The sequence below is a fragment of the Phallusia mammillata genome, chromosome 4, assembly GCF_965637545.1.
Source record: "Phallusia mammillata chromosome 4, kaPhaMamm4.hap1.1, whole genome shotgun sequence".
Taxonomy (NCBI): Eukaryota; Metazoa; Chordata; class Ascidiacea; order Phlebobranchia; family Ascidiidae; genus Phallusia; species Phallusia mammillata.
Window position 1 is genome coordinate 19,351,590 of NC_137255.1, and position 12,384 is coordinate 19,363,973.

The window sequence follows — 12,384 nt, forward strand, 5'->3', positions numbered from 1 at the left end:
ACGAAATTTCTGAGCAGTTATGAGCTTACATTGCAAAAGCGTCTTACAGCGTGTTTCGTATATAGTTCCGTTTTTAGCAAAATGTAAAAAAACGACTTTGAAAAGTGACGAATTACGATCCGATATAAAGTAAATACAAAGTATGATGACATGTCATGACCATGTCGTTAACAAACAATAAAAACACATCTTATATTGTTTTCCTGAAAAACGACCAGCAATTATATCATTTAAAAAATTATTACATGCATTGACACGCTCCTGTTTTGTGTCAACCAGTGTTTACATATGTACACTCGTTTCTTTTTCAAAAAAGAAGAATGTGTGAACATTGTGTGACGCAAAACTATAATTTTACATTTGTTACAATTAAAAACAGTATTTCCTCCCAAAGCGAATCAAACCATTTAACTTCCTGAACTGTCCTGATCGTTTTCTGTAACATCCCAAAGCTGTTTCATCTTTCCAAGTATCCACTCTTCGATAGTCATTTCACTGATTGGTTCGCCGTCTTTCACGTTTAGACTTTTGTCTTTGTACACCAATGGCTTGTTTATAAGAGCGTCGTTGTTTGCAATTGTAAAATAGACCAGCGAACGACGTGTAGACTTTCCTTCTCTTTCGTCAGCTTTGGCTACAACTTTGTGTATCTGCGCGAAAAAAACGACGTAATAGTTTGTTTCCAAAAAACGAGTCGTGATTATTAACAAAGTTACTTTAATTAAAAATCCCTGGATAACATCTCGCAACACAAAATGGAACTTAAAGCGAAAATAATAATAAAAAATATTTCGAAGAGCATTTGTGTGTTAACACATATCTGCACAAAAACATGTTCAAATTTTTATCCAGGCCCTCCCTTTAAGTACCCACAAGTTTAGCCTGGTATAAAAACTGTTTAATAAACAGCATATTAGGTTACCGTTGATTTGAGCTTGCCATTCGTCCAGTATTGTAGAGTATCACCAACGTTTACAACCACGGTATCTTCAATAGGTGTGGCATCTATGAACGTTCCATCCTTGCCTTTAATCTACATTAACTTTTTTCTCCAATTACTGCCTTAAATTTGTTTATTGCTAGTTGGTGCTTAAACATTGCAACCGGAACGGATAAACCAGTTTACCAACCAAAAAATCATTCCAAACTAATTAAAATACCACACGAAAAAGTAACCTAGATTTAGAAACCCTAGATTTTAATTTCGTGTGTATAATAAAATTTATATTGTGCATTGTTGTTGATCTGCAACGGTTTAAATTAGTTCTTCGAATCTGCTATACGTTACTATAAGCTGCTTATTCTTTTAACTCCAACAAGCAAACTTTATGAGTTGTGTAGAACAGCAATCACAACAAGAAGTAAAAAATGATGTTTTAGCAAATTTACCTGCAAACCACCAACTTTATCTTGAAAGACCAATGTAATTGTGCCGATGTCTGCATGTTCACCATGGCGAACTTGGCCCGGTTTTAGTTCTCTGACAATTGGTGGGTAGTATAACGTTTTTGCTGTTGTGTAACTTTCCTTCGTGTGCATTTTGCTGTGGTATTTATAAAACGTATATTCGTCCTAAAAACAAGACACCAAGCATTATACTATTGACAAAGCGAACACAAGACGAATACAAACAGCACCGCGTGCTGGTGCAGATCCAAAAAGTAAATCAAAGTTCAGTAAAAGTTAGACAAAAAACGTGAAATATTTATAAAACTGTCTGGTCTGTTGTGCAAAGACAGATAGTTTCTTATGCGTAAACGCAATTTATCAAACATTGACTTTTCTTATTTACTTTTTAATAATGATGGAACAACGTCAATGTGTGTGTTTTTTTGTAACAAAAGCACAATATGGTATTTTTTTACATAATGAAGTTATTAGTGATTCAATCCACTTATGGGACTAAGTTCAACAAGTGTGGTTCAAACCTTTAATCCCATTCCAATTGCCAGTGCATGAAGAATGCGAAGTGACAACTTCTGCGAGCGTGTCATAAAATCCAGAATTCCTTCAGAGAAACCTGGAGCAATGTCATCTGGCCACTCACTATTATCACGTGCAAACGATTCACCATTGATGTTAAACGCCTCCTTGTAATCGCAAGGAATGTTGGGATCCACTCTGAAAGAAAACAACTAAGATGAATATTTATTTATTATAGGGATCAGCCCTGAAATGTTCAGGCAGACCAATCTTTACCATATATTCTTATTTAAATCAAAATATAGTCGGTATTTCGACTTAAACAAGCATGTAAATTGTAAAAGAATGATTTGTAAATAAGAATCATTCCTAACTGTAAAGTTACGCAAAGCGTCTCACCTTATTATGATTTTTATAAGCATGCCTAATTCCTGACGTGTTGAAATAGCAACAAATTTTGCGTAGGGTTTGAATTAAAAACGCGTTCCTAACATAATGCCCACGTTCACTATAGCAGATTTAGTCTAGAACAGCGGTTCCCAAACTGGGGTCCGCGGACCTTTTGGGGTCCGTGAAGCAATTTTGCGGGGTCCGCGAAAAGGTTGACGTACCTCTGGAGTCTTATTTGGCGTCAATTTGTATCACTGAATAGGTTTAAATCAAAGTGCAATTAGGGATCCACTGCCTCCATTACTATACAATAGATAACCTTTGTTGCATGACAACTGTCAAGAATGCAATTGTTTGCGCACTATCGTAATGTTTTCTGTCTTCTCTGTGATGTCACAAACCGTCTTTGGATCGTTGTTATGTGTAATTTTGCATACCTAATAGGCTAAAATCAGCTTACGTATTGCTAAAATACACCTTCAGGCTTAAGGTCCGTGACCGTTTTGAAAAAACAATGAAAAAGTTTGAAAACCACTAAGTTAGAAAGTTGTTACATTAAAAAGAATCGTGACTGCACTAGTGTACTATAAGACACAATGGTTTTGTATTTTTTCTATAGCATTCTTTGATTTTTATAGGGCCGCGAAATATCAAAATAATTGCAAAGGGTCCACCAGGCAAATTTTTAGAAAAGTTTGGGAACCGCTGGTCTAGAACCTACGTAGGGTTTTCCTTTTCCATTTCGATGTACCCAAAAGCGCTGTTTCCTTTCCGTTCATAACGCATCTTTTCATTGACCGGATTCTTAAAGAAGGTTTCGGTGACTTGATTAAGTTCTTGTATGTATGCACTGCATGGAAACGGTTGTTTGCCATATTAATTAAAAAATTATACCCGCCTTGTTACATTTACGTACTCTTTGAAGCCATAGTTTTTCAAATACACAAAACCAACTTGTGAGAATCCTTCCACCAACTGTTCTCCGATTCTAGTTAACTCTTCGTGTGAACATTCCTCTTTCGCTAAACTGCACGACTCAAAATCAATAATTGGAATGTAACTTTTTCCCATTTCTGTTTGCCACAACAGTACGAACCAACTTCAATTTGATTTGCAAAAACGTCCGTTATATTCAACGCAATGCAAGAAATTCTGACGCTGTCAGCAGACATGTGACAGCATGGCGTTGTTCATTGGTATTTTTAGTCACTTGTAGGCCATTTCCCGAATGTGTTTTTGCCCTGACGCAGAGTCGTGACAAACGTCAAAACTCGGGCGATCAAAGTTTGGCAGTTTTTCTAAATGATGTTGTCACTTTGCATGATAACTTATGTTACTTTGCTGATATGGCGCCAATTTGTGTGCGTGAAGGTTTTGGATGTTGACCGCGTTTTTGCTGATACAACATTTAAGTTATATCGAAGAAATTTGCCTGCTGAACATGGGCGATATTTTACTACAGTATATATGACCGATCACAAGCTTCTTTCTATCTGAAGCTGAAATGTATTTATATATATGTATTTTTATATATATTCACATGGCAAAAATACGTAGAAAATTTATTGCGTGTTTTATGCCATTTTTGGTAAACTGCTTAACGGAAAAGTGCCGTTATAAAGACAACCTTGTAAGTTTGTTAAGCCGCATAAGTGTTAAAATAGCTCCATATTATATTATATTGGAAGGTCTGTTATGTTGCAAACTGTTTCTTAGACTCCTTTTAAAACTTACACAGTTACGCTTGTTGCAAAGAATATAGAATATGAAACACTAAATACATCATCAAAAAGACTATACGGAGCAAGTTAGTTGGTGTATTTCGTGAAACAATAGTTTATTATTAATTTTCTTTAGGTCAAGGTAAATCCCATTGAAGAAATGCGGTCCTGGTAAACGTCGATCGCTTTGTACAACATTGCACCAATGGTAAGCTTCAATCAGTAATTAGCTGCCAAGTTAACAACTTGTGATATTGTCGTGTCAAAAAGTGCTAAATATTCTAACCTATACCTGTTTAACAATTTTAATCAGGTACAACGCCATCACGAGCAAGTTACGTGTTAATACGTAAGAGTAATCGTTTGCATCTTATAGGTTAGCTAATTTTATCATGTCTGCGGTCATTAAAGATATCTGCTGGTATTTTTAAGACGTAATTCAATTCAAAAAGCCACAAACGGAAGGAAATTCACCCCGATATACAAAGAGACTTCCGGTATAAAAATTCCATGCTATACTTACCCTCTTACAAAGTAGAATTTTACAAATTGAGTCGGTTACTATTTTTGTTGCCAGACGATCGCGCTATTTTTGTTGGCGGAAAAGCAAAAAGAAATCCTCGCAAAGCTTAATTGGCCTATTTCAAGTTGCCTAACAATAATGCTTTGCCTATTACGCCGTTGGCATACAAAGATTAAACTCTGCACCTATAAGTGTCACAGTCGATACATCAATCAAACAAAAAATGCCATGTCAAAATTGTTTAAAGTGGTGTTTGCCTTGTAGTGACATCACTACGTTTCCTGTATTCGTAAAAAGCACTGTTTAAAAAAGAAGTTCCTTTATACGCTTTAAGTTAATGCATTCAGTGTGCCTTATAATCTAGTCACAGATATACTTCACGAATATATTTGTTATCTCGGAAAACGGTTCCAACGTGTTTTTTAACAATTGTTTTAGGTGTGTTAATAACCAGGCCTTGGACAATGGACGCTTCTTTCTATATTTCACTATCTTAGATTTGTATTGAAAAACTCAAGGCAGTGTTTTGCTCTTATAAGTCGAAAATATATCATTAAAATTTTAGCGTGTTCTTTGCTTCGTCTTTGTTTTTTTGTTTAAACGTTTCCACATTTTATCAAGCCAAAGTTGTTAAAATACCTCAACACACTCAATCCGTTGTAGCCCCGCATTGCTGGAGGTTGTTTGTCCTGGCCTCAGCCTGTCAAGTCGGTTGGTCAACAGGACAGTTGCCCTTTTCTTCTCCTAGCAGCAAGCAAACGTGACAGGAAACGTGAAGCGTTGGTTGTTGCAGCCTGCAGTTGCTTGAACAAGTTAGTTAGTTTCAAGTAGTCAAAACTCGTTTGAAACGATATAAGGAAGTAGCAACACATCGCAGTATATTTAACTTATTCTGTTATTTTAGCAGGTTAATTATCTCTACTCTGCGTGTAGTTTTTCACAAACATTATGTCAGACAAAAACATCTCAGTTATTGATTTCGAGTCGTGCAGTTTAACGAAGGATGAATGCTCACACGATGACCTAACGAAAATCGGCAAACAGCTGGTAGAAGGATTCTCAGGCATTGGTTTTGTGTATCTAAAAAACTATGGAATTACTGAGTAAGTCGATAGAGACTGGTCACTGTTGGCCAAATCGGTTGACTGCATGGTTTTATTGTTTTAAAGCTCTTGTGTCCAAGACATTCACAAACTGACAGAAAAGTTCTTTCTCAACCCAGTGGAAGAGAAAAACAGATATTGCATGAAGGGGGGTAACAACTTTGGATGGATCCCAAACAAAACAGAAAATGCAACGTAAGTTAAACTTTCAGTTAATCCTTATTTACCTGACAGACTTGATTTTGGCTTCGGGTTATGTAAGCCATTATGTTGCCCCGGGGATTGTTTGACTTATTGCCCTTTTCCCTCGCATATGTTCGAAATACTGCAGTGCAAAACTACCACTGTATTAAAAACAATACTAACGTTTTTGGCTACAAAACACATACATTTGGGTCATGGGCCTTATTGAGTGTATTTGATTGTTTTTCATTAGGTATAACCCAAACATACCTTGCGATTACAAGGAGGCGTTTAACATCAATAGTGAATCGTTTCAACGTGAAAAGAGCGCGTGGCCAGATGACATTGCTCCAGGATTCTCTCATGGGGTTATGGAGTTCATGGAACGCGCAAGAAAATTGTCACTTCGCATTCTGCATGCTTTGGCAATTGGAATGGGATTAAAGGTTTCTAAAACAGCAAACTTATTTTATTCACATTAAAAACCTTGTGTTTAAACATACTTAGAAAAATGTTACAGGAGCAATACTGTATTTTACATGCAGACATCGCAGAAAACTGCTACTTTCATGTGCCATAATATCTTCTAAATCCAACGAAGCTAGTTTCTTCAAGACAGACTTAGAAATTGAAACCATACTTAACACATAAGTCTTCCAAACCAAGTGTTCACAGAAGCACAAACAACCTGACACTAGCATTAACCCGCCAAATCTAATTCAGGACGAGTACTTCTTTCACAAATCCCACAACAAGATGCACACGAAGGAAAACAATTCAACACTTAAAACTGCTTACTATCTTCCCATTTCTGAGCCACTGCTTCCCGGCCAAGTTAGGTGTGGAGAACACGCTGATACTTCGTCCGTGACGTTGGTTTTTCAAGACAGCGTGGGTGGTTTACAGGTAGCTTGTGTTTTAAATCTGTTGTAAAGAAGTTTGGCCTATTCTGTTTATCTCTTACGGCAGTGAGTTCAAACTTAGGGTTCATGGATCCTCACCCGCTGAACACTCATTTTTGTTTAAAAAATGAACAACATACAGTTCATCAAAAAGTACGATGGTGATATAAATAATGTTCATGTTTCTACTTAGCAATCAAACTACATACTGAAAGTTTTCTTCAATCTAAAATTGCATGTCTTGTATAAACCAGTACAACGTTTCTGCATTAGGCTCGTGCGAGTGATGGAACATATGTAGATGCCACACCGATCAAAGAGACTGTTGTTGTGAATGTTGGGGACGTGTTAGATTTCTGGACCAAGGGCAAGCTTAAGTCAAGTGTAAGTCTGGAAAATCCATCACGTTATTCAACCAGCAACTTTTTTTCAAAAATTACAAAGTTGCACCAACACATTTTTCTTGTCGACTAATTGTTTTAGATTCTTTATCTTTTTCTAGAAACACCGCGTTATTGTCAAAGAAGGTGAAGAGATGGAGAAGAAACTGCGACGCTCATTGATCTATTTCGCAATCTGCGACAACGACGTTTACGTTGATAAACCACTTGAGTACAAAGACGAAAATCTGAACGAAAGAGGCGAGCCAGACCGCCAATACTTGACCACCGAAGATTGGTTGGCGAAAAAAATTAAACAACTGTGGCCAGATGAAAAGAAATAAGACAAAACGCCTATAATATTTTCTATCGTGCCACAGGAGTGTTACTTTTTAGTTGTTGGTACAATTGCAATCATGTTTTGTTAAGATTAACTATCGATTCGTCAAACATTTTGTATTGAATGTGGGGTCGCAAGATTTTGTACGCAATTTAAATTAGCTTTTGCCGTCTTCTACAGTTTACAAATAAGTGCTAAATTATTTTGCACTCTCCAGAAGCGCAATGTTCAGTGTTCACTTTCCTTTTTTGCAAATAATCATTTATTTTCATCGCTGTATGCTCTTTTTGCAACATTGTTGTTGAGGCCCTAAGCCCCATTTTCCTATTGAATGTTTCCAATGTTCAGTGTTCACTTTCCTTTTTTGTAAATAATCATTTACTTTCATCGCTGTATGCTCTTTTTGCAACATTGTTGTTGAAGTCCTAAGCCCCATTTTCCTATTGAATGTTTCCAATGTTCAGTGTTCACTTTCCTTTTTTGTAAATAATCATTTATTTTCATCGCTGTATGCTCTTTTTGCAACATTGTTGTTGAGGTCCTAAGCCCCATTTTCCTATTGAATGTTTCCAATGTTCAGTGTTCACTTTCCTTTTTTGTAAATAATCATTTATTTTCATCGCTGTATGCTCTTTTTACAACATTGTTGTTGAGGCCCTAAGCCCCATTTTCCTATTGAATGTTTTCAATGTTCAGTGTTTACTTTCAAAATTCCAAACTAATAAACACATAAAATTAATTTAGGTGTGCGGTTTGAATGCTAAAATTTGTAGACCTCTACCTCCATCTAACGGTTTTTCGTTGACTTAAAAAAATATGTTCCGAACAAAAATTGTAACAGTATATGGTCATTAGAAACCGTTACCCATGCTGACAAAAATTATGTTACAAAAAAAAATCTCGTTCCGAACCATTACGTTGGGCAAAGTTGATCAGAAATTCTCGCCAGGTGTGGTGCAACCATCAGTGGATTGCTGTACTACACTTTTACCTTAAATCGATTGTTTTATCAGATACGTGTGTTTTTGTATATCCTGTTGGAGCATTGAGCAGCCATATTCATAAGCGTATTAATATTTGTGGTTTTAAACATATTTTAACGAATGCCATCGATGGTTTGTTAAGTCTTTGAAAAGTGTTGTGTTAAAATTTGTCTGTTCTTTTTTTCTGTTTTTTCTGCTTTGTTTGGTTCGCGAGATATTGGGGTCGTAGGTGAACCCCTTGCGTGGTTGCTGGAGCCGTTTTTTGCTGGTTGCGAGGATCGCGTAGGTACCACAAGCCCATCCCGCAACAAACTCTGCCGCCACAACCCAATCCAACAACAAGTTTCTTTTTTTGCACTTCAACTCCGATGAAGCGTTACAGCAACACGCATTTGCCATTACCACTGCTGCAACATGTGCGACAGCTATATCCCTCTAGTTGATTTTGCTTCGTGCAGCTTGGAGAAAGAAAAATGCTCAAAGGAAGATTTAGCTAAAGTTGGAAAATTGATAGTAGACGCTTTCTCTGGCTCGGGTTTCGTGTACCTGAAAAACTATGGCATTACTGAGTATGCATGTACCTAGACTCAAGCTATTAAGAGTAAATTATTACCAGTTTGCTGTTTTAGAGCATACATTAAAGAACTTCAAAACGTGACTGGACAGTACTTCACCAGTCCGTTGCAAGACAAGTTAAGATACAAGAGGAAGGGAACTGCTAACTTCGGTTGGGTTGGCACAGGGGAAGAAAACCCAGGGTGCGATGTTTTTTTATTAGGCTATAACTAAGACAAACTGTTGTTCCTGTTTACTGTTGTACAAATCAATTCCTTTGAAGTTGGTAGTTCAGGCTTTTGTCAGGCGATGTTTGTGTTAGTTTAACGATTGACTATATTTCATCCCACCATTTTACTGCGTTTAAAGTATTTGAAGAGGAACTGGGCAAAAATGTATGCGATAATACATAATATGCACACGTAAACTATTTTTATGCCAAGATTGGATCCAAACGTACCCTGCGATTACAAAGAGTTTTTCAACATCAACGGTGCATCGTTTACCCTCGATAAGAGTGAATGGCCAGATGACATTGCCCCAGGTTTCTCTCAGGCCGTTCTAGATTTCATGGAACTTGCTCAAACGTTATCACTGCGCACGCATTCTTCATGCACTAGCAATTGGTCTCGGATTAAACGTAAGGAAAAATGTCAGTATTTCAATCAATTGTTTGTTCAACAATTTTGTGTTTAAATTAGAGAATAACCCTGCGTTCAATTATGCCCCAAAATAACCATATACATATTTTTTGTTTTGTAGGATGAATACTTTTTTCACAAATGCCACAGGAAGATGCACTCGGCCGACAGTTTTACTACCGCAAGGACTTTGTATTATCCAACTGTAAATGCTGCCAACTTGTTGCCAGGACAACTAAGACTGGGAGAGCATTCTGACCTGACAATAATTAGCCTGGTGTTTCAGTATAACGTTGGTGGTTTGAAGGTAAAAGATCAAAGGTTGACGATTAATACCCTGCTGACATTATTTCGTTTTTAAGGTCAAAAAGGTTGACGGGACGTATGTAGATGTACATCCAATTGAGGGAACAGTTTTAATTAACGTTGGCGACACCTTAGAGCTGTGGGCCAACCACAAACTGAAATCAACGGTATGCATTGTAAGGTGTAAATTTAGATAATGGACAGTTATAAACACTTCCAAAGCGTTACAATTAAGAGATACTAAAATGTGCAAAAGGTATATTTAAAAAAAAACAAAAACGCTTTTTCCCTACCTTTCATTCACTTCAAAGAGCATTTATTTGACAACGCTTGTTGTGGTTACTGCAAGCCTTCCCAAAAGTAAGTGATTTTTTTACTGTTTGACAGAAACACCGGGTTGTGGTCAAAGAGGGTGAATTGCGAAACAAGATCGTTCGTCGTTCTTTAGCGTAGCCTACTTTGTCCATCCCGATAACGACACTTTTATCAATAAGCCGTTTGAATACAAAGACGAAAGCAAGAATGTGCCCAAAGCCGAACAAACCAAATTGTTAACTTCTGTGGAGTGGATCATGGAAAAAATGAAAGTCCTCTGGAACACTGAGGAAAAGTGATATGTGAAGATGAGTCTTGTGGTTGACTGCAATAAAATCCTAATCAAACCTTCTGTTGATCTAACTGTTGTATTTTATGTCTTCTTTGTCAATTTTGCTCCCATATATGTAATTCACATGTGTATGTTCATATTATTAAATAAAAAAATCCCTAATTTAAACCTTGTGAAAGTGTGCAACATATCGAAAACAATTCTGCGTAATTAACAAACAAAAATCATCTTGTCTAGTATTTGCACAAAATGACTTTTGTCACCAAATTGTAAGCCGAAATCCATGCTTTTTATAGTTATGCAGACACGGAATAAATCAATAAAGCGTTTGCGTGTCGTTACGTGTTTGGTAAAAGCACGCCGAGCGTTAGCAAAAAGTTGTATAAGAGAGTGTTTTTTTAAGGTGTTTTTTTAAGGACCGTTTCGGTCCCCCAAATTTCTCCAGCGGTTTCCCAAAATTTGGACTTGCAACTACAGGCTATTTTTTGGTATTTAAATGAAACACTTGCGGTCTCTTAAAACTACTTAGCGGTCACCCAAACCAAACCTTAAAAAAACCCTTTATAAGACAACAAATTATTTGGCCCCTCCCAAAAGTTTTGGCTGCCTACGCCACTGGCACGTGCTAAATAAAGCGTGGAAAACCGAGTGTTTGCGCAACAACGCTTAAGGCCCGTTTACACTATGCTTAGCGGCGCCTAACCTAACCTTACCTTGCGACCCCTTCCGTTTACACTGCGATTATCAGTGCGTACCTCAGCTTACTAAATAATATACTAGACGTATTTTTTAGCTCACAGCAAATGTCGATGACCATAAATTACCACATAAATTTATTGTTACCTATTTTAGATCGAAAAAGCTTTGTATCAATCTAAATTAAATCATATTTTGTTACTAACCAAATTGTTAGTAAACATGATTTTGCATCTTGGTAATCATACAGGATTGTTCTGGATGTTGTTGTATACATTGGTGACATATTTATCTCACTTTCATGTTTCTATAACATGTAGTCCGCTGTGCTAGGGTAAATGTACATTTTAAATGCAATTAATTACAATATTTAAACACAATAAAACACAACATGCAGTCATAACCATGTAATAAATAGTTAAATTGAAGGCAAATAGCGTGTCATCATTTATTTTTGGCAATTGAACCAGCTTTTTCAAATCAGAAACCCGTACACAGCGATAACACAAACCGTTTGCGCAGGTTCAAGCAGCTTGATACGCAGAAAAACGCTCGGCAGGCGATCGCTCGCTCATTTCTGCGAGACTTGAGTGCCCGAAATCAGTCAAGCGCGAAACCCGACAGAAAAAATGAAACAAACAAACTTACGCAGGTTTGAGCGAGCGCGATACGCATAGTGTAAACGGGCCTCAATTGACGCCCCAAAAGCCCAGATTCATTTCAAACTTGATGCACAGAATACGCTGCACAGTGTGAAGATTAGTTTTAACTGTTTGTTACGTCATAATTATAAATATTGTGACGCTTTTGGTACCTGTTTTTTTCGTATTTTTTTGCACACAATAGGCCAACAAAAAGTCTGACCCATACCGCTACTAGGCTGGTAATACTCTTTTCAGTAACACAAAATCTGTTTGGAGCAGTTTGAAAATCACAATTTTTGGCGAAGGAGTATTAATTACTTCACGGCCGCAAGTTCATATATTTTAATGAACATGTGCACGGCCGAACAAATTCGTCTCTGCGGCTGCATGTGACCGTACGGTCGCAGGTTGAACACCCGTGACTGAAACTTAACGCTAATGTTTGTTTAAATATTAGCTTTCACTTTAAAAAGTAAGAAAAATGTAT

At 37.0% G+C, this 12,384-nt stretch overlaps 2 protein-coding genes and 1 long non-coding RNA gene across 3 annotated transcripts; 2 read left to right on the forward strand and 1 right to left on the reverse strand.

The window, feature by feature from the left end:
- Positions 1 to 1,182: 1,182 nt before the first annotated feature.
- On the reverse strand, positions 1,183 to 3,384 carry LOC145223580 (uncharacterized). The gene is made up of 5 exons (XM_080089984.1): positions 3,230 to 3,384; positions 3,035 to 3,163; positions 1,929 to 2,121; positions 1,390 to 1,572; positions 1,183 to 1,191 (listed from the first exon to the last, which is right to left on the reverse strand). Exons 1-5 carry the CDS (start codon positions 3,382 to 3,384, stop codon positions 1,183 to 1,185), a joined length of 669 nt encoding a protein of 222 aa, XP_079946110.1.
- A 2,081-nt stretch (positions 3,385 to 5,465) lies between these two features.
- LOC145223581 (uncharacterized) lies at positions 5,466 to 10,677 on the forward strand. Its single transcript, XM_080089985.1, has 10 exons — positions 5,466 to 5,660; positions 5,727 to 5,855; positions 6,097 to 6,289; positions 6,567 to 6,749; positions 7,019 to 7,129; positions 7,248 to 7,466; positions 9,569 to 9,643; positions 9,766 to 9,951; positions 10,007 to 10,126; positions 10,338 to 10,677. Exons 1-10 carry the CDS (start codon positions 5,506 to 5,508, stop codon positions 10,401 to 10,403), a joined length of 1,437 nt encoding a protein of 478 aa, XP_079946111.1. The 5' UTR covers positions 5,466 to 5,505; the 3' UTR covers positions 10,404 to 10,677.
- LOC145224385 (uncharacterized) lies at positions 9,035 to 9,502 on the forward strand. The gene is made up of 2 exons (XR_013859626.1): positions 9,035 to 9,206; positions 9,447 to 9,502. It is a non-coding gene; the product is annotated as an uncharacterized LOC145224385 (long non-coding RNA).
- Positions 10,678 to 12,384: the final 1,707 nt, after the last annotated feature.

Bases quoted from the DNA above. Each gene is read 5' to 3' on its own strand.
- LOC145223580 (XM_080089984.1), bottom strand. From the start codon at position 3,384: ATGGGAAAAAGTTACATTCCAATTATTGATTTTGAGTCGTGCAGTTTA. The intron at 3,164-3,229 runs GTACGTAAATGT...GTTTCCATGCAG, and splicing joins AAAAACTATGGCTTCAAAGA to TGCATACATACAAGAACTTA. The intron at 2,122-3,034 runs GTAGGTTCTAGA...GTTTTCTTTCAG, and splicing joins ATGGAAAAGGAAAACCCTAC to AGTGGATCCCAACATTCCTT.
- LOC145223581 (XM_080089985.1), top strand. From the start codon at position 5,506: ATGTCAGACAAAAACATCTCAGTTATTGATTTCGAGTCGTGCAGTTTA. The intron at 7,467-9,568 runs TAAGACAAAACG...AGGCCGTTCTAG, and splicing joins TGTGGCCAGATGAAAAGAAA to ATTTCATGGAACTTGCTCAA. The intron at 10,127-10,337 runs GTAAGGTGTAAA...ACTGTTTGACAG, and splicing joins TGAAATCAACGGTATGCATT to AAACACCGGGTTGTGGTCAA.